Source organism: Carassius gibelio, chromosome A11 (assembly GCF_023724105.1).
Source record: "Carassius gibelio isolate Cgi1373 ecotype wild population from Czech Republic chromosome A11, carGib1.2-hapl.c, whole genome shotgun sequence".
NCBI lineage: Eukaryota > Metazoa > Chordata > Actinopteri > Cypriniformes > Cyprinidae > Carassius > Carassius gibelio.
Window position 1 is genome coordinate 8,535,844 of NC_068381.1, and position 20,026 is coordinate 8,555,869.

A 20,026-nucleotide genomic window follows, 5' to 3' on the forward strand; every position below is an offset into this window, starting at 1 on the left:
TCGATCTATCTGTATGTCTTTCTGTCTATCAGTTAGAAAGAGAAAAATAACGAAAGAAAGAAAATGACCCATTTTGAGTTGTTTACCTTTATCTTGTCAAATACAAAGGTTGTGAGATGATTCTTACAAAAAATGCCATTGACAAAAAAAATCACATTACCCCGAAACAAGATTTTTAATATATAAAGTGCACAGGTGCTTCTTCAAATTTAAATAAATAGATATAAAAACATACATATGTAATCGTATTTCTACTTTGAGAATGTATTTGATAAAAAGGTTATACAAATTAGACACTGCAAACATACAGTATAAAGGGGGAAACATTATACAATGTAGTACCAAAACAAAACCATTATGGCTCACAGCTATACTTAATCTCCCAAACTCAGTTTTGTTTAAGATAAGTTATTTCCGACGGTCCGCTTTGCAGCACAAGGCACAGTACCATTAACACCACCATCACCTACAGGAAGATGCTTTGTTAAACCGCTGATTCTGCTAATTCCAGTTTCTGTTCCCGTCCCTTTTTTTCCCCAGAGTCAGAAAATAACTTCAACCCAGGTAAAAGTGTCAAAGCAGATTGCAAGTGGCTGAACGTGATCGACTGGATGCTGTGGACTGGCCTCTGATCTGCGCTTCACTGCTAGAACTCTCTGGCTCTCGAGTGTCTGAGGTTCGAGGGGGGCCGTCAGGGGCTGGTTTGCCTGATGTGGACATCTCTGCCTGATTGCCTTTGGTGGAAGATCTCTTGAAAAGAGAAAGCTGAAAAAGCCAGGTAGGAAAGAGGTCAAACAATGGGCAACGTTAATATTAGCTGGCTGCTATGATGGTTGTTAGGGTGTTATGCAGGGCTGTGGGTGCTTACTGGTGTGTATTATAAAGATTAAAAAGTTTGAGTGGTTAAATACCCTGTTCCTGGAGCCAAAAAGAGTCTTTGGCTTGTCTTCTGTAACTCCATTCATCTCTGACTGTGTTTCCTCTTTTATAATGGAAGCAGGATCAGAATCTTCAGAATTTACAACAAAAGAGAAATATAGAAAAAGCTGCTTAAAATCAATTTGCATTGCATTTATATTCTTAGAAGAGATATATATAAAGGTCATTGTGTGTTTTATCTCACAATGCTCTCTTTTTTTTGCAACTGTGATTTATAAACTAGCAATCCTCACTTTTTTTTCTCAGTTTAAATCTAACAATTCAGATTTTTTTTCCTCAGAAATGTGTCTAGAAAAAAAGCAACAACTGACAAGTATGAAATTTACCGCAATTACCAATTGTATGCCATGTTGAAAATAAACATTTGCATTTAGATGACCTCAATGCTAGCAAACAGACTTAAAGCCACAATACTCTTTGGTTTTCTTGGGGACTATGTGAAAAGTAAAAAATAAAAGAATGCTGAAAAGCAAGAACCCTAACCTTTCCTTGGTCCATCGGGAACAGATTCTTCTTTTATATTCTGCTTTTTCTGTAGGAGTAAGAAACCATCATCACAAACAAATCACAGTGATACTGCATTTGTTTACTGACGTGATGCTAAATCATTATGTTCATACTAAATTAGTCTAAATGGTATGAATGAAAGGTTTCAGGGCACCTGCACGTCTGACTCTGTAATGCTTTGCTCATGCTTCTCTGTCTCTTTTCTCCTCTCATCTAGAATGTCTTCCTTCTTTTCACACTTTTCACCCTCTTCTTCCTCTGGATCCTCATCTTCTTCATCTTCCCCCTCTTCTTCGTCATCTAAATATTCTTCCTCCTCATCTTCTCCTTCTACTTTTCCATTCATCTCATCTGTCCAGGGCTGGAGAGATGGATTGTGCCCGTGCAAAAAGAAACAACACAATCAGTGACTGTGAAAAACGAGAAGAGGGCTTAAGACACTAGAACGGCATGAGAGGGTTCATGTTAGTGGAGTAGTCTTTGTAAAATTAAAACTAACAAACTACATGTATAAAAACACACAAGTAAGTGGGTACATGAACTAGGAATCTATTTAGGAGGAACAGCTCTACAGAGACGGTGTAAAATGAGGGTTGCCTCACCTGTCCAATAAAGGATTTTCAGTACTCTGCCTGATTGCAACGCCTTTGAAAGTTGGTCAATATTGTCATATGGCTTTCTTTATTTGCATATTTACAAAATGTGCTTCGTAAATATTTCATATTCTGAAATGTTCTGGTGCTGCATGGAATTCTCCGGTAGTGCAAGATAGCTTTCACTAAACAGTCGTGTAGTTTTTCTTCATTTAATGCATACAGAATTATGTCTTTATAGAGTCCCTCGATAATCTATGTTTAAAAAAAAAATTAAATAAATAAAACAGATGAAAATCGTTGATTTAAATGAATCGTTTTATTGGTTATTATATGTAAAAAAAAAAAAAAAGGTTCAAAGAACAAGCACAAGGGCAAAATTTTAACTAAATGATATTTAATGACTAATTTTGGGCTCAATTTGCCTGTGTTTTCCTATTTTTTTCTTCCAGTCATAAACATTATGAGCTGCCATTTTAATGCGGTTAGGCATCTGACTCAATAGGCATCATTAAATTCTTAAAAATACAAAATTGGTAATATTTTTGCACTTTTAAGAGTTTAAAGTCATTGATTGGGTTGATTCCAGGTCACTGGCAAATCAAGTACATCTGTTAGTAAACGAACATGGCTGGCCAAGGCACACGATGAGGTCTTCATTACTCCATGGGCATACAAGTACTTATGAAAACATCATTTAAAAAAATAAATAATAAAATAAAAAATGTAAAGCCATACATTTAGAATGCCATGAATGGAATTGCATGAATAATAATGGTGAAATAAAAAAAGAAATGTAAAATAAACATAAAAAAAAAAGCAAGAAAGAACATAAAAGTCAAGTATGAAAGGGAATTATTTTAGACTGAGGTATTGAGGTAGAACATCATCCCAGAACTGCTTAGACTCATGGGACTCATCATCTGACTGATCGTCTTGCGCTCGAGCCCGTTTGGCTTTGGACGGCGGTTTTGATGTTTTCACACTTGACTTTGGTTTGGTGGATTCAGAGGCTTTTTCAAGTTTTCCTTTGGCCTTTTTTTCCTCCTCCTCCTCCTCCTCTTCTTGTTCCTCTTCCTCCTCTTTGCCCTCTTCCCCTTCTTCTTGATCGTCTTCCTCTTCTCCCTCCTGATCCTCTGCTTCTTCTGTCTCCTCTCTATCTTCAGACTCTTCCTCTGCTGCTTCCTCTTCATTTTCTTCTTCCTCTTTGTCTTTACTGTCCTGTTCTTCTTCCTCTTCATTTTCACTTTCTTCTTCTTCTTCTTCCTCCTCACTCATTGCTTCATCTTCGCCACTTTCTCCTTCCTCCTCATCCTCTGTATCTCCCTCGCTTTCCCCACTCTCCTCTTTATCTTCATCATTCTCTTCTTTATCTTCCTCACTTTCCTCCTCCTCTTTATCTTCCTCACTTTCCTCCTCCTCTGCTTCACTTTCACTCTCTCCTTCATCTTCATCATCTTCAGACTCACTGTCCTGCTCTTCTGAATCTTCCTCCTCTTCTTTGCTAGTCTTTTCACCATCTTCATCCTCCTCTGCTTCACTGTCACCTTCCACTTCACTTTCTTCCTCATCTTTCTCCTCTGACTCCTCGTCCTCTTCATCTGACTCTTCCTCTATCTTTCCCTGTGATTCTTCTTCACTCTCCTCCTCTTCACTTGTTTTAGTTTCATCCTCATCTTCTCCACTCTCCTCTTTTTCACTTGTTTTACTTTCATCCTCATCCTCATCTTCTTCTTCTCCACTCTCGTCTTTTTCACTAGTTTTACTTTCATCCTCATCTTCTCCACTCTCCTCTTTTTCAGTTGTTTTACTTTCATCCTCATCTTCTCCACTTTCCTCTTTTTCACTTGTTTTACTTTCATCCTCATCCTCATCTTCTCCACTCTCCTTCTCTTCACTTGTTTTACTTTCATCCTCATCTTCTCCACTCTCCTCCTCTTCACTTGTTTTACTTTCGTCCTCATCTTCTGCACTCTTCTCTTTTTCACTTGTTTTACTTTCATCCTCATCCTCTCCACTCTCCTCTTTTTCACTTTTTTTACTGTCATCCTCATCCTCTTCACTTGATTTGCTCTCATCCTCATCTTCTCCACTCTCTTCCTCACTTTTTCTACTTATCTCACTTGTTTCTTCTTCCTCATTTTCTATTCCATGACTTTCCTCTTCCTCAGCCTCACTCACTACGTTCTCAGTTGCCTCACTTTCACGTTTCTCCTCCTCTTCCTCTCTTTCCTCATCCTCACTAGAAGCTTTAGTCGTTGTATCATCATGAACCGCATCATCATTTGCTAGGGTCTTGCTTTCACTTTCCTCTTCTTGGTCATCTACTTCCTCACTCTCAACCTCTCGGTTTACCAATCCCTCGCTCTCCCTCTCTTCCTCTTCATCTGATTCCTCTCCTCCTTCCTCCTCACTTCTTCTATTGGTTCCCACTACAGAATGAAGCTCGGTCTTGGACTCAGTGCTGGTTCTTTCCAAGTTCCCATCTGAAGTTTCTGGTTCTGCTTTAACATTGATGGTGATGGCTGTCCTCTTGGCCTCTCTGGTCTCGTCTTTTCCTGAAACCTCAAAAGACTCACTCAGGGATGAAACATCGGATAGCGTTCTCTGTTTTGAAGAATGTTTTGGCATCTCTTGGGGTATGGACTGGGAAAGCAATTGACTGATTGCTGTTTCTCCAAGTAAACGAGCAGGACTTTCCATTCCCACATCTTGGAGAAAAGATGTCACCTTGGTGAGAGGATTTTCCTTCATTTGCTCAGATTCTGACACTGATCCTGATTTGAAGGCAGCTTCTGAGACAATGGTAGGACCCTTTCTTGTGTCCCCTACTAGCAATTGGCTTTGTTCAGCTTTTGATCTCTTAGTCTTTTTTGTAGAAATGTCTTCTTGGCAAGAGGAAAGTGAAGAAGTGGAGATCTCTTGTGTTGTCTTTTTACTCTTTGAGTCTTTTTTTGAATCTGACTTTTTGCTCTGTGTGACGAAACTTTGGTTTTCTGTCCTAGGATTCATTTTAGCTTTCAGCCTCTGAGCTTTTGGGGAAATCTCTTTTGAGATCTTCTTACCTGCTTGGTCTTGGTCCTTATGCATGGTCTGTTCATGAAATTGCTCAACAACAATTATAGGTTTCATTTTTACTTCTTTTTCTTTCCCCACAACCTTTTGAGACCGGCTACTTACATCCAATGGACGATCTTTGGGTTTTGTTTTACCTTCCTGGTTTGGTTTTGTACTTCCTTTTAATTTGTGAGCAACCTTTTTGCTTTCGGCCTCTACCTTTGAATGTTCCTTTTCAAGCATCTCTTCTTTATTCCCAGCATCTTTTCCTGGGACTTTATCCCTTGACTTGATCATCTGTTTGTGTTTGGGCTGGAATGATTTGGATCCAGCTCTGCTTATGTCCGTCCCCATTCTGATATTACTTCTAGCAGCTTGCGGATGTGCAGCCCGTCTGTCCTCCAAAGCAATAAGTACATTTTCCTTATCCTGACCATGTCTTTTAGGGCTCTTGTCGGGGGTCCCTGACCCAAGACTGTCCCAAACTACTGAGCTTCCACTTGAGCTTCTAAGTAACTCAGTTGGAAGTGCTTTGCGAGCTAAAAGCTCTGCCTGCTTTCTATAAAGGGCAGAGTCATCTCTTGGCTTCCCCTTCTCCTTACCGTGCTCTTTCACAACCTTAACTTTCTTCTATCCCAGGAAGCAGAGGATAAAAAGAGGGAAAGTGTTAGAGAAACGAATGAACATGCAGAGCAGGCTGAGAGCAGAATGAGCTTTAAAGCTGTAAAGCAAATGAGAAGAATGAGTCAATGAAGTAAAAAGAGAGAAAACAGAGATCTAAAAGAGTGCAGCCCATGGGAAAATTGTTTATTATTTTTTTTGCTCCTCAACCTCTGTTTGACCGTCTAAATTTCTTGAACAACAACCCAGGTGAGCTCTTACCTTCTCCATAGGAGACAATGTGAGGGTCTTATCGCTAGGGTCCATCTTCATTATGTGAGTCTGAAATTAAAGAAACTTTAGCGTTAGACTTGGAAGCTTTATGTCTTTTACATCAGTGGTTCTAATCAGTTTTTTCTACACAACCCAAATTTTACATCAAAAGGCAACCCACTCTTTATGTAATGTAGTCTGAATTTACTTTTTCCTTTTAAAAATGTATTTCATTTTTCTATCCTAATTATTCATGATTACACACTTAGTTGAATTTGCATTAAGCATTGCTTTTCCCCCGTGACCCTATCAAAATGGTAAACTGGGTTACTGTGACACACTTTTTTGTCTTATTTTTAAAACTGGCAGTGATTTCTCATTAAAAAAAATGACAATAAACCAAATCATTAAATGTCTAATTCTATGTATATATATTATAAAAGCATGCATGCCTCTTCAATAAGTGTTGGTATGCTTCACCTACCAGGTTTAATAAGTCAGCGGTTTCTCCCAGGTCTTTAACACTCTCGCAATCCTCCACACTGCTTCTGTCATCGAGGGACTTCTCTCTCTTTCCAGGAACTTATTGAGAGAGAACACATAAAAACCTGAGCAAGACTTAGCAATATACACTACTATTGAAGGTTTAGGTTCAGTAGGTTTTTTTTTTTAAATTGTTGTTGAAAGTAGTCTGCATTTCTTTAATTAAATGTATAGTAAAAGCAATAACATTGTGAAATACTTAATAGCATTTTAAAAAATGTCAGCAGCCATTATTCCAGGCATAAATTAATTTAAATTTGTGAATTTCAGATAAATAATATCTTGTGACAATGCATTTGTGAATAAATAAATTGTTTTACTGTTATTTGAAACCACAGATATGCCTTTAAATACAGTTTTTTATGCTTTTACTTTTGAGGCTGTTGTGAGGGATCTTTCCTGGTTGTTTACTATGGGAGTGATGGATCTGGCTGGGAACAGATAAAGATGCACTCAGCTGATTTCCACCCAGGGCTGGAAGTGTTCGAAACATCTGTCCAAACTGATCTGGAGACCGCTCCTGTAGAGGTAAAGCAACTCATTTATGATTCCATAATTAACTCATTTATATACCTTATATAATTTATTATATTATGTTATATTATATTATATTATATTATATTATATTTTTCACTACCACAGAGACTTATTATTCTTCTTGAAATACACAGCAGCTAGTCCAACTGATAATCAGTGGCACTAATTGTGGTGGCACTAATTGTGACCCATCCGGATTTACTCACCCGTTCTCTGCGTCTGACCCGAGCCGAGAGACTCCTGTTCAGGGTGCTCTGACTGTGTGTGTCCCCCAGTAATTCAGTATAGGACTTCTCAAAGTAGTCTTCTGTGACGTCATCCTCCTCTAAGATCAAATCCTCCGACCCTTCGGGCCTAGGTTTTGCCAACACAAGCATGTGACACCCACCACAAGTAACCTGTAAAACACACACACACTGATTGAAGATGCCATGAAATCAAAATCACATCTACATTAACATTCAAAAGTTCAGAAACTATTTTTGTAAATATTTTTGAAAGAGGTCTCTTATGTTCACCAAGGCTGCATTTATTTGCTAAAAAACAACCACAAAAATTGTAAATACGGTGAAATATTATTACAAATTAACTATTTTTAAATATATTAAAACGTAATTTATTCCTGTGTTGATAATGCAGATTTTTCAGCAGCCATTACTCCAGTCTTCAGTGTCACGATCCTTCAGAAATCATAATAATATGCTGATCAGATCACATACAATTTCTTAGTATTATCAGTGTTAAAAATAGTTGTACTGCTTAACATTTTTGTGGTAACTGTTAGATATTTTTACAGTATTTATTTATGTATTTATTTTTGAAGAAAATATAGTTCAAAAGAGCAGCATTCATTTAAAAAAAACAGACATTTATTTCAATCTTTCTCAGCTGGATGAGGAAAATGAACCAAAATATTCATGCAAGTTTGCGCATTAAATTAAATAATATTTTTTTATTATTATTATTCAACAAGAGAATTAAAGCAAAAAAGCCCTACTTTCTGTTTCAAAAGGAATCAAGTCAACAGGGATATGAAAATTATATTTGTCAAAACCATTTCAATGTTTTAAAGCAGAAAAAGGATATATCTGATAGAAACAAAATGTATGCTGCATCATAAAAGGTAGATAGAAAGTAATACATACAGAATGTACACAATAGTCAAGGAATCTTGGACACAGGGTTGGTTTGAACTGGTTGGTGAAGTTCTCTTCTCCCAGCCCCAGCTTTCCATGTCGACCATCACCAAAGGTGTACAAAAGGCCACTGTCTGAAACCAGCACATCAGATTTTATATACCGTATTTTTCGGACTATAAGTCGCACCTAAGTATAAGTCGCATCAGTCCAAAAATACGTCATGATGAGGACTTCATGTCTACAAGTCGCATTCATTCAGAACCAAGAATCAAGAGAAAACATTACCGTCTACAGCCGCGAGAGGGCGCTCTTAGTTTTAGGCCACAGGAGCAATGTTTTCTCTTGGTTCATGTCAAATTAATTTTGATAAATAAGTCGCACCTGACTATAAATCGCTAAAAAAAGTGTGACTTATAGTCCAGAAAATACACTACACAAACAGAACTGTTATATATAATTTTAAAGGAAATTATATCATGTCAAATGTATCATAATGTAGTCGTGTGGCTTTTTGTGCATGCTTACCAGTAATTAGCGCTGTATGGTTCTCTCCACACTCCACATGCTTAACTCTGCCCCTCCTGAAATGCTCAACCACTCTGGGTAAACGTGACTCAAATATGAAAGTGCCGTGGCCGAGCTGTCCAAACTGACCCAGGCCAAACGAATACACCTCATGATCTGCAGTACCAGACATGCATAGCATTCATTCTTCTCAATGAGGAAAGACAATGAAACAAGCCGACATAGCATAACATGTTCTCCTACCCGTAAGCGCCACTGTGTGCCCTCCTCCACAGGATACCTGTACCACCTTATCAGAGATGCCAGTCACCTGTTGAGGCACTTTATGACTGGCCAGCTTCTCTGTGGACAAGCCCAGCTTCCCACTGTCTTTCTCTCCAAATGTGTACAAAGCCCCATCCACTGCAACATATAAAACAAGCATCATATGATGAACATTTTATGAATTCAGTGCTACCATACTGTGCTTTATGGATGATGGAGAGAAAGTAGGAATGTCATCATGAATAGTCAGAAAGTGGAGATTTAAAAGGTTAAGGAGGTATAACAATGGAGTTCAAATATAGTTCTTAAATCACTCTATTACATTGAATAAATATATCAAATATTACATATAATATATATATATATATATATATATATATATATATATATATATATATATATATATATATAAAATAAGAGATTACATTTTAAAACTAATCAAACTTATATGAACATTTTATTATATATTAAAAAAATTATATTATATATAAATATATAAATTCTAGTATATGTTAAATATATTGTTTAATAATACAATTTAAAAATATATAATTTTATAATTTATAATATTTAAATAAACTATTTAAGTTTAAATACAACATGTGAATGTCGAGTAAAAGTTAGTGCATTTTTTTAGCAATGGCATACATACCAGTAACAAAGGCAGAATGATAATATCCACAGGATACCCAGGACACTCGTTTCCCCACAGAAACCTCCCGTGGATTCAGTGAATTACTCTCTTTCCCCAATCCAATCTGTCCCTCCGAGTTATCGCCCCACATAAAGAGCCTGCCATCCTCTGAGATGACAGAGATATTGTTACATTACTGTTAATATTTGCTGTTGCATGTTATGTTTGTAGTAAAGTGTTCCTGTAGCTCAATTGGTAGAGCACTGCATTATCAAGCGCAAGGTAGGGGGTTCGATTCCCCAGGAACACATGATATGTAAAAATTGATAGCGTGAATGCACTGTAAGTCGCTTTGGATAAAAGCGTCTGCTAAATGCATAAATTTAATTTAATATTAGCACCATGTGTTTTGGCAATAGACACTGTTGCTGTAAGGCAGACGGAACAGAACTCTTACGCGTCAGAGCTGCAGAGGTATTGGAACCAGCAGAGAGCATTTTGACTGGTTCATGTTTGCTGAAGAAGTCCACCAGGTGGAAGGAAGTTCTGTCATCACAGTCACCGAGGCCGAGCTGTCCTTCATTATTCCCTCCAGAGGCATACAGGTTACCACGGGCTGCTCGGTGAACAAAACTACTATTTTAGTTGAGGATAATGTTGCACGTAATTATCTAATATAGCAGTCTATAAAAAAAGAACAATTTGTTGTCAGAATTTTAATTAATAGTTTTATTCAGCAAGGATGCAATTAAAAATTTAAAGTGACAGTAAAACATTTATAATGTTACAAAACATTACTATTACAAATGAAGGCCATTGTTTTTAACTTTCTATGCATCAAATACTTCTATAATAAATAAATGTATCATAGTTTCCACAAAAATAAATAAATAAATAAAATAAGCAGCATAAATGTTTTCAACACTGATAATAATAATAATAATAAATGTTTCATTAGCACCAAATCTACATATTAGAATTATTTCTGAAGGATCATGTGACAGTCAAGTAAATGAGTAATGGCTACTGAAAATTCATCATGCCATCGCAGGAATAAATTACATTTTAAAATGTATTAAATAGAAAACTGTTATTTTGTATTGTAATAATATATCACAATATTAAATTTCAAGTAAAGCAAATTAAGTGCACATTTAAAACTATTTTTTGGCAATTGAAAATACTGAGATGTAATCAAATAAACCAACAAACAGTATGCTCAGATATTTTTTAAGCTGTTTTTTCCCCTTTAAAAGTAGTGTGTTTTTTTCAATGTTAAAAAGAATTCTTAAATCCCTCTTGCAAATTCCCTGAGGGTTGCCCTGTGGCCCTTTCAAAACACTGCTCTGTTTATTTCAGTGGTTTGCCTTGGTTTGGCGTGTCAACTTGTAGCTCGACTAATGGAATAACTAAATAAATTAGAATTTGTAAATAATTACGACAACAGAGAAGGTAAAAGTAAGAAATAACTGTAGAAAACACATTATACCGTTTAAAAATGGACTAATGTACTAGACTCAAAAGCATAAAGCAACTATTCTGTGATGTCTGCATTAACTTACATGTATAGACAAGTGTGTGAGTTCTTCCACAGGCTGCAAGCTTCACCCTCTCTGATTTCAGGGCTTTAAGAAAACAAATATTGACACAGCATGTCAGAAACACTTTGTTTACAATTTAGTCTGGCTAAACACATTTACACAACCTAGAAAAAAAAAATCATTGTTTGTTCCTCTGTATTTAAGATTAATGCAGATTATGGAGCATTCCAGATTGGGATTAAGACAACCTACAGCTATTTACCAACATGCAATTTTGTATGTTAAACAATATAATATTGCAGAATGATTTAAAATCACTCCTCATTATTATTTGACATATATTATACCCGAACAGCTAAATGTGAGTGACAGCATTGGAAATAGTTTTGTGTGAGTGATTTATCAGCTGTGGATGACAGAAAACACTCTTTCAGTCGTACCTTTCACACAAGTGGGTTTATTCACAGTGGTCTTTGTGCCGAGGCCCAGCTGGCCCCAGTTATTGCTGCCAAACACAAACAGCTTCCCATTTTCTGAACACAATAGAAATAGCGACAGGATAAATGCTCGAAATGATGAAATAAGAGTGTTTACCAATATGCACCACTAAAATCATAAATCATACCCGTCACCAGTGCTGTGTGCTCATCTCCACAGGAAATTCTCAAAGGTACATCATTTTTTAACCAGAATTTACTGGGGGCATTATCTGCGAATTTACTCTTTCCAAAAGTGAAGACCGCTCCGGACTCTAAAGCAAAAATGGAACAATATAAGAATGCAGACATACAGATTTATTCTCGCCATTTTTGTGTTTTATCTTTGTGCAATTATTAATGCGACAGCTGTTCTCAAAAACAAGCCGTCTGTATCATAAAGCACACTACAGTATTACACTATGTTGTAAACAAATAATAATTTGTATGATTTTTAGTTGAAGTCTCAGGTTCTTTGTAAATATACACATTAAGATTGTTAGAATTAACTTAACTGTTTACTTTATAGATTTAGGAGAGAGAGAGAGAGAGAGAGAGAGAGAGAGAGAGAGAGAGAGAGAGAGAGAGAGAGGCGTGACCACATGGCCATGGAGTGGTTGCCTTGGCGACAGGTAGCTACAGGCGTCAGTGAAAAAGCGAGACGGAATGTTTAATGAATAATAATAATAATAATAAAAGCAGCAATTTACATTTATAAACACTGATAAACGTAGTATTCGCTGGGCATATAAGCAGTTAAGACATGTTTAACGTTACATCAGTATTACTTATCATTCGCCTTCACTATGTAGCACCGTTATAAAGCTTATAGGCTAATCGTAAAAAGCCATTAGAGATAAAGTAACGCACGTGTCGCAACTAAAAAGCACAAAACAGTTTACATTGATCACTAATGTACCACATAATATTTACCAGGGATCTCATCCTCTGTCTCTCCGGCCATCTCCCAGACTAATCAGCTTATTTTGTGCAGGGTTCTAGGAAGTGTGTGACCAAGACGTTTCTAACAAGACACATTCCGCTTCACATGTTTTTCCGCCTTGAAGTGTCACGTGCTGCTCATGCTCTTCTCCGACTGGTTACTTGAATTTACCTGACTTCACCCGATATTTAATTGATTCCAGTTCAAGTTTACTTGAATATATATTATATCTTACACGTGTGTGTTATGTAAAAAAAAATATATATATTGTTTTTGTAAAAAATGTGTAAAAAAATACATAAATACATCTATCCATAACACAATTTTCTCAATTTTCTATCTGTATATTTTATATATTAAAAATTAATAGTAGTAGTAGCAATAGTAGTAATACTATTAAGTTGTAGTCGTTCAAAAAGATTAAATAAGTCTAATTTTAGGCAACACCATAATTTGCAAGACATTACACTAAATACAAACAAATAAACAAAAAAATGGTTCGAAACGCTGTATTAATAAATTACTTGGCAGAAGTCTTAACAATGTTTGGAAAATTGTGTAGTTTTGTTTCTATTCAACTTATTTTTGTCCTGCACGTGAGCCTTCGGCGTTTTGGGACGTGTGCTTTTTTTTTTTTTTTTTTTTTTAGCTCAAGACATTTCACTGTCACTGGTGATTTTCTGTAATTAATATGTAAGTTACTATGTAGTTCCTTTCGAGTGGCCTTCGCTGCCTTTTCCATATTACAGTGGCGTGGCTAGACAGCGTAGAATCTCTAAATAAAACGCCTCTTCCGGTTCAGTCTGTAAACAGTGATCTCATCCCAAATCTTGAGCCGTCTTGCTTTAGAAGAATCTCTCATCATGTGCGGCGTGGCGTCTCCACAGAAATGATCTTGAAAGCAAAGGTTTTTCCCCCGTGTCCTTACGATCCGCCCGTTCTTTTGACATGATGAGTAGCTGTGGATCTTTGAGTGAGCCTGGAGCATGCTAGCATGCTAATTAGCCTATAAAAGGGACAAACAAGCAGCTGCCTGGTGCAAGCTCTGTTAAAGCTGCTGTAAAGGGGTTTTCACCGGGTTTTCTGCTTAGAGAATGATGGAAGGAGTGCTTTACAAATGGACAAACTATATGACAGGTAAGAGTGAATGGGATTGACATGTAGACACTTAAACTGCAGTAGGACAGCACTGCAAGAAAGTTATACTCAAGATCTGTTAAGTCTGTATCCTTATGTCTGTATATAACAGAGAGCTGCTGATGCATGCAACTTTGTTGTTTTGTGTTGTAATTAATTTTTGCATTGCTTCTTTAAAACAATTCTGTGTGCTTTCAATGTTTGTTCAATTTCAAAATTCCATGTTAAGAAAGAGTATTAATAGGTTATACTGAACATATCATGTCAAACTTCCCAACTTGTCATGTGATGTTATGATATCTGATTGTATGCAGAGTTGTAACAAATATAGTCACAAACCTCAAATTTATAATTGCTTTTTGGATGTGTTTTGTCATCTGGTACTACTTTGTTTTACGATAGGATGGCAGCCAAGGTGGTTTGTGCTGGATAATGGCATTATTTCATACTATGATTCACAAGACGATGTGTGCAAAGGTAGCAAAGGCAGTATTAAGATGTCAGTATGTGAAATTAAAGGTGAGATGATCATATATCTTATCGGTAAAATCTTCCTTCTGCCCTGCCAAGAATTTAAACAGGTTATTCTTATGTAATTTTTGACTTCCTCACATTTGCTCCAGTTCACCCAACTGACAGCACGCGCCTGGAGCTGATCATACCAGGAGAGCAGCATTTTTACGTGAAAGCTGTGAATGCAGCCGAGAGGCAGAAGTGGCTGGTGGCTCTTGGAAGCTCCAAAGCTGGACTCATTGACACTAGAACCAAAAAAGAGAGGGGTGGGCATCTCCTAACATTTTCTTCTCTTTTCATATCTTTGGTCTTTTATTATTCTCTGTTGTCTTCTCATCATAGCACAAGACTCAACACACAGTCAAATATTTGGATACACTTTACAATAAAATATAAATTACCAGTATTTTCATAAATGCCTATGATCTCCAGATGTTTATGAACTAATAATTATTTGCTATTTGGGATAGGCGATAACTTATCATTTGCGATATAATGGTAAAAATTCTTCCCTCTATAAAACAAAACAGTTTGGGTCTCGAGTCAGCACTGATCAACAATTTTCTAAAGTTTCTCACTTTCGGACATGCCTGACAGTCCCTAAGACTCAAAAAATAAACCAATATCCCGGTGTATATGTTACTCCTGTAACTCTTATAGCACTGAAACATGCTTTGATCACAGGAAAAAATTACATTTTAATATGTATTCAAATATAAAGCAGTTCATTTAAAAAAGTTATTACTACCTTGTATTTCGAATCAAATAAATGCAGGCTTGGTGAGCAAAAGATAATAATAATAAAAAAAACAAAAAAAAAAAACATTAAAAATCTTAATGTTCAAATACACGCACACACTGTATTAAAGTGCAGTGGGAAATTCACATTTCAGACAAAAGGCTGCCATATGCTGAATTCATGTTTGGTAATCTTGACTTCTGAGCAATGTCAAGTCCCATTAACAGATGCATTTCCTCTCCTAATGGGTTTTGCAGAGTTAACTGAAACCACAGAATCACTGAAAACCAAGATGTCGGAGCTGCGCCTGTACTGTGACTTACTAATGCAGCAAGTGCACACTATTCAGGAGTCAGTGGAACAGGAAGGAGAGTCGACGGTGGCCATCACTGAGGTTAGACACGTCACACAGCTGTTTTTCATTCAAACCACAGTAATCATTGCTATTATTGCAGATAGGTGGGTGTGCTATAAAAAGGTTATCATCAAGTCTTTTTAAACGGATTCATCATATTTTCTGCTGTTTTGTTCTAGACGAGGAACGAGGCGTCCTCATTACTGAGTGCCACCTGTGAAACCTTCATCAAAACACTGGAAGAATGTATGAAAATTGCCAATTCCAAGTTCAAGACTGATATGTTACAATCCAGTCAGTCTGATTCCATAATGTCCCCTGTGTCCCCCTCTCCAGTCCAAATGTCTCAGGTAAAGACACAAGCTCAAATCACATACAATTTTGCGTCAGTTGTACCAAGATAAAATTCCTATTTCTAATTGTTTGTATGACATTTATATATGACATACAAATTATGTATGACTATATATATATATATATGACTATATATATATATATATATATATATATATATATATATATATATATACAGTGTAAATAAATACATATATATTTATTATTATTTTAAATATTATTATTATTATTATTATTGTTATTGTAATCAGAATATTTATTTTTACGTCACAGTAATGAGATCTTGGGGGAAATATACCCCCCAAAAAAACTAACAAAGAAAAGCTTCTTTTTCTGTATCAATAATGTATTGTTGTTTATTTTTTAATTTTGGGAAGAAATATGACTTGGACATATATTTTGAATTAGCTTTTATTTTTATATTTATTTATATATTTTTCATAATTTCTTCTTATTTCAGTTTTAGTCATTTTGGTATTACATTTTAAATTTACTTAATTCAATTAATTACCAAGGCAGTGTTTCTACATTTTGTTTTTTTTCTATTAATTACATTCTATATTATTTTAATTTCAATTAACGAAAATCATTTTAATAGATTTAGTTTTCATGAACTATAACACCACTGGTTTGTCATGTGATTTTAAGTCTAACCTTTTTTTTTTTGGCTCATTGTGTAGATGAAGCGCTCAATCAGCCATCCTGGCACCTACAATTTTGAAAGGTACAAAATGCTTACAAACACACAGACTTCTTGTTTTTGCTGCATATAGCTTATGCTGTTATTTTCTGAGAACCTATAAATGCAGGTGCTGTTTTCCTTCAAGGTCGAGCTTGCCAAAAGAGTGCATGGCATTGCAGAAGTCCACCCAGAGGCGGTCGCAGACATCCTCCGATACAGAAGCTCACAACAACAGAGGGCCTGAGGAGATGGAGTGTGAGTCACACAAACACACACACACACACACACACACACACTTATACCTGAAGCTGTGCCCACACACAGATCAAATTCAATTCTTGAATGACCTAAAAGTTTAGTTTGCACCCGATGTTGTTGGTTGAGCAGTCACAGAATCTGGAAGGAATAAATATTGTTGTACGCCATAAAAAAATTGATCAATGGGCCTCTTGTTTTTTTTTTTTCCACAGGCGTGATGTTCCACAGAGCCAACAATAACGGTGACTCCAATCCAAGTATCCCAGAAGAAGGTGGAACGAACACAAGGTTCCTGTTGGAAACTGACACTGCAGAATCTGACCTTTCCCTCTGAACTACGCGAGGTGGCTTATGAGATGGGGAATAAAAGCAAAACTCATACTGCTATGCAGTCAAAGATTGCAGCGTTATACACAGTAGATGTATTTTACGAATTATTGTTACATTTCCTGATGAAGAAGAATTCTGTGGCACTTTATAAATCCAGATGATGAGGACAACAGTAGTCTGATTTGAATGTTTATACTCTTCTAGGTATTTCAATATATTGGTTTGCCCTGATGCTAAAATGTTTTTCCTTTTTTTTGTGATAAATAATTATTGCTGTATCCCTTCAGTGAAGAGTTGAAGTTTGTACTGGATTTCTAATGTGTTGTGCAATTGCCTTTGTTAAATGGGAACCTTGATGAAAAGGTTTTTATTGCTGTGCCAAAGGGTTGTGCATATGTGCTGACATTAGCTTTTGACAGTTTGGTTTTTTTTAATCACTCGGCATGCAATGTCATTCATTTAGTTCATGATGCAGAATACATTTATTTATTTTTGTATGTTACCACAGTTTCCCCCTAAAAATTGCTCTTGCCTTAATTCTTCGCATTCTTTGGAATTTGATCCATTAATTATTGTAATGTTTGGAAAATTATTAAAAGCTATAGCAAAAATATTATTTATTTTATTTGATCTCCAAAAATCTAAGTGGGTGTTTTATTTTATTTTATATTATCTTCTGTAGTCACATTGCCAATGTGACTCTGGATCAAACACAGAGATAAATAATACAAGAAAGAATAATACAAATGAAACCTTTTATACAGTCCTTGGCCATTGTTTTTACTCACCCAGGCCAGCATGTAATGTTATTTACTGCTTTGTGGTGTAAAGTACATTTTGTTGTTATTCTATATAACTAGATTTCCCCCCAGAAAGTTGTCTTTGCATTGATCTGATCCATTAATAACTATAACCAATTTAAAATATACACTATAATCAAGTTTCCGTCAAACACAGAGGCAGAGGGAGAATTATTAAAGTGCCCTTATGACATTTTTAAGATTGGTAATATTGTTTTATGAGTCTTCTAAAACTATTTTACATGCATGCAAGGTAAAACAACACGTTAGTTTTCTTAATTTTACCTAATTTCTAAATTATTCATAAACGACCCTTGCTAGCAGTACAAAGAATCAGGCTCTCTTAACCCCGCCTTTCCGTGAGCCCTCACTGCTGTGATTGGTCAGATTGCTCCAGTCCTCACCAGCTCGAGTCGGTGTCTGATGATGAAATAGTTAAACTGGCTGACATACAAGAGACTGATTCACAAGCATGACTGGAGCAGGACTTTTCTCAGAGGTAAGTGTCAAGTGTTGACAAGTGTGTGGTAATTATGAGAAGAGATTAGAAATTAACCAAGTTAAACCACATAGAAATTTTACTAGACGTTTGTGGGCTGGCGAGTTGGCGACGTAAAACGTGAGCTGACATCATGCAAATGTGTTACTTCGTGATGTAGAGCCGTAAACAGATGACACACTCCATGAAATGCAAAAGCTGAAAAGGTATAATAGGGGCACTTTAATTCATTTACTTGAGAGAAAAAACTTTGTGTAGTGTTGAATCACTTAGAATAATTAGTTCCCGTGTTATCTAACAGATGACCACAAATTAGTATTTCATTGCTATATATGCAGCAACCATATGTTCATCTACCTCTGGTCATCTGTGTTTGCCATCTGATTTCCACATGAAAACAGCCCATAATAATGGACTCATTTCTCCAGAGGGAGATTAGCTTTCTCAGCAGGGTGGTTTACTGTCGGGCATCAGCAGGTGTAAATGAAGTCGGGCTGCACGAGGAGCACTGGGAATCAGCATAGACATTTCCCAGATGACAAATCTGTCCACAAAGAAGAAATCCCCTTCTGTTTCTTGAAGAGCTGGGAAAAACAATAATTATACACTACACAGAGAACATGGTACTTAGATTATGGCTGTTGATTTGTGGTACTGACCCTAACAGTAGGCTTGAATTTCAATCTTAAAACTTGTTTTAATTCAGTGATGTTGACCTAAACTATTGAGCAGAACCTGGCACTAATGCTGTCTGAATTAAGACCATTGTGTAGACTTTTGAAGTCATGTCTCGTGACGTTTGTGTGCTGGAATTACATCAAACTGAATTAAATGATCTGGGGAGATTTTTCCTGGAAACAGAGATAGAGATGGTGATGGAACATCCTCTTCCTTTTTCTTTTCCTCTTTCTGCCCACCATCTGTGCCTTCTGGACTTACTTCTGTGCAAATGAATGTTTGAGCAAAATCAGTTAAAAACACTGAAAGATCATATTATTACACTGAAGACTGGAGTAATTACTTCTGACAATTCAGCTTTGCCATCCCAGGAATAAAATACTTTTGAAAATATATATGAAAATAGAAAACAGTTATTTAAAATTGTAACAATATTGCACAATATATGACTGTATTTAAGTAAATGCAACCTTGATGAGCACAAAAGGGGAAAGGATGAAACAAATGTATTACAAAGTTTTGACAGAGTGAAATGTGTGTATGTGTATGTGTGTGTATGTATATATGTATGTATATACACACACACACAAACACTGCATGTGTCATAATTTAAAACAAATTAATAATGAAAACATTATATTATAAAACAAAATATTAAACATTTAAATAATTTTCTTGTAAATAATTAAAATGTGATATGTAGTGACAAAGTCAAAGGAAAAACAGTAGCTATGAATGACTGTCAAACGTTGGGCCGACAATGTTCCTCACATTTCCTTGGACACAGCTGCAGGCTGGCACATCTGGCCTTCCTCCTCTTCATTGTCTCCTGCTTGTCCTGTTGATATAGCAGTTGTCATGGTTACATACTGTCACACATTAGTTATAACTTGGAAAATACAAAGACAGCAGACAGCTGAGTGTCTAGACCTACTTAAGCATTCATGATGTCTCTGATACAAATTGAAAGTGAAGTGTCTGATCTTTGAGCAGGTAAGACTTCTTGAAATGTGATACTTCTTTATTGTGTTATATATGATAGTGAAACTAAGAAGAAATGTAATGAAGCTAAGAGACACTTTGAAACAGACCACTTAAAGAAAATGGTAT

At 36.1% G+C, this 20,026-nt stretch overlaps 2 protein-coding genes across 4 annotated transcripts; one reads left to right on the forward strand and one right to left on the reverse strand.

Annotated features, from left to right (window-relative positions):
* Positions 1-68: 68 nt before the first annotated feature.
* LOC128022225 (X-linked retinitis pigmentosa GTPase regulator) lies at positions 69-12,704 on the reverse strand. 3 transcript variants are annotated; one of them, XM_052609575.1, is made up of 18 exons: positions 12,562-12,704; positions 11,778-11,903; positions 11,593-11,685; positions 11,174-11,236; positions 10,069-10,227; positions 9,630-9,779; positions 8,957-9,115; positions 8,714-8,869; positions 8,195-8,319; positions 7,256-7,447; positions 6,885-7,032; positions 6,454-6,551; positions 5,979-6,038; positions 3,075-5,726; positions 1,601-1,762; positions 1,423-1,471; positions 912-1,009; positions 69-765 (listed from the first exon to the last, which is right to left on the reverse strand). In XM_052609575.1, the coding sequence occupies exons 1-18, from the start codon at positions 12,590-12,592 to the stop codon at positions 574-576; spliced, it is 4,713 nt and encodes a 1,570-aa protein (XP_052465535.1). In that variant the 5' UTR covers positions 12,593-12,704; the 3' UTR covers positions 69-573. The 3 variants fall into 3 exon arrangements, with proteins under 3 accessions (XP_052465535.1, XP_052465534.1, XP_052465533.1); XM_052609574.1 differs by lacking the exon at positions 3,075-5,726 and having other exon boundaries at positions 1,601-1,807; positions 12,562-12,703; XM_052609573.1 differs by lacking the exons at positions 69-765; positions 912-1,009; positions 1,423-1,471; positions 1,601-1,762; positions 9,630-9,779 and having other exon boundaries at positions 1,814-5,726.
* Positions 12,705-13,342: 638 nt separating this feature from the next.
* LOC128022229 (pleckstrin homology domain-containing family A member 3-like) lies at positions 13,343-17,550 on the forward strand. Its single transcript, XM_052609579.1, has 8 exons — positions 13,343-13,708; positions 14,111-14,227; positions 14,332-14,487; positions 15,218-15,354; positions 15,495-15,665; positions 16,350-16,393; positions 16,497-16,606; positions 16,822-17,550. The coding sequence occupies exons 1-8, from the start codon at positions 13,666-13,668 to the stop codon at positions 16,941-16,943; spliced, it is 900 nt and encodes a 299-aa protein (XP_052465539.1). The 5' UTR covers positions 13,343-13,665; the 3' UTR covers positions 16,944-17,550.
* Positions 17,551-20,026: the final 2,476 nt, after the last annotated feature.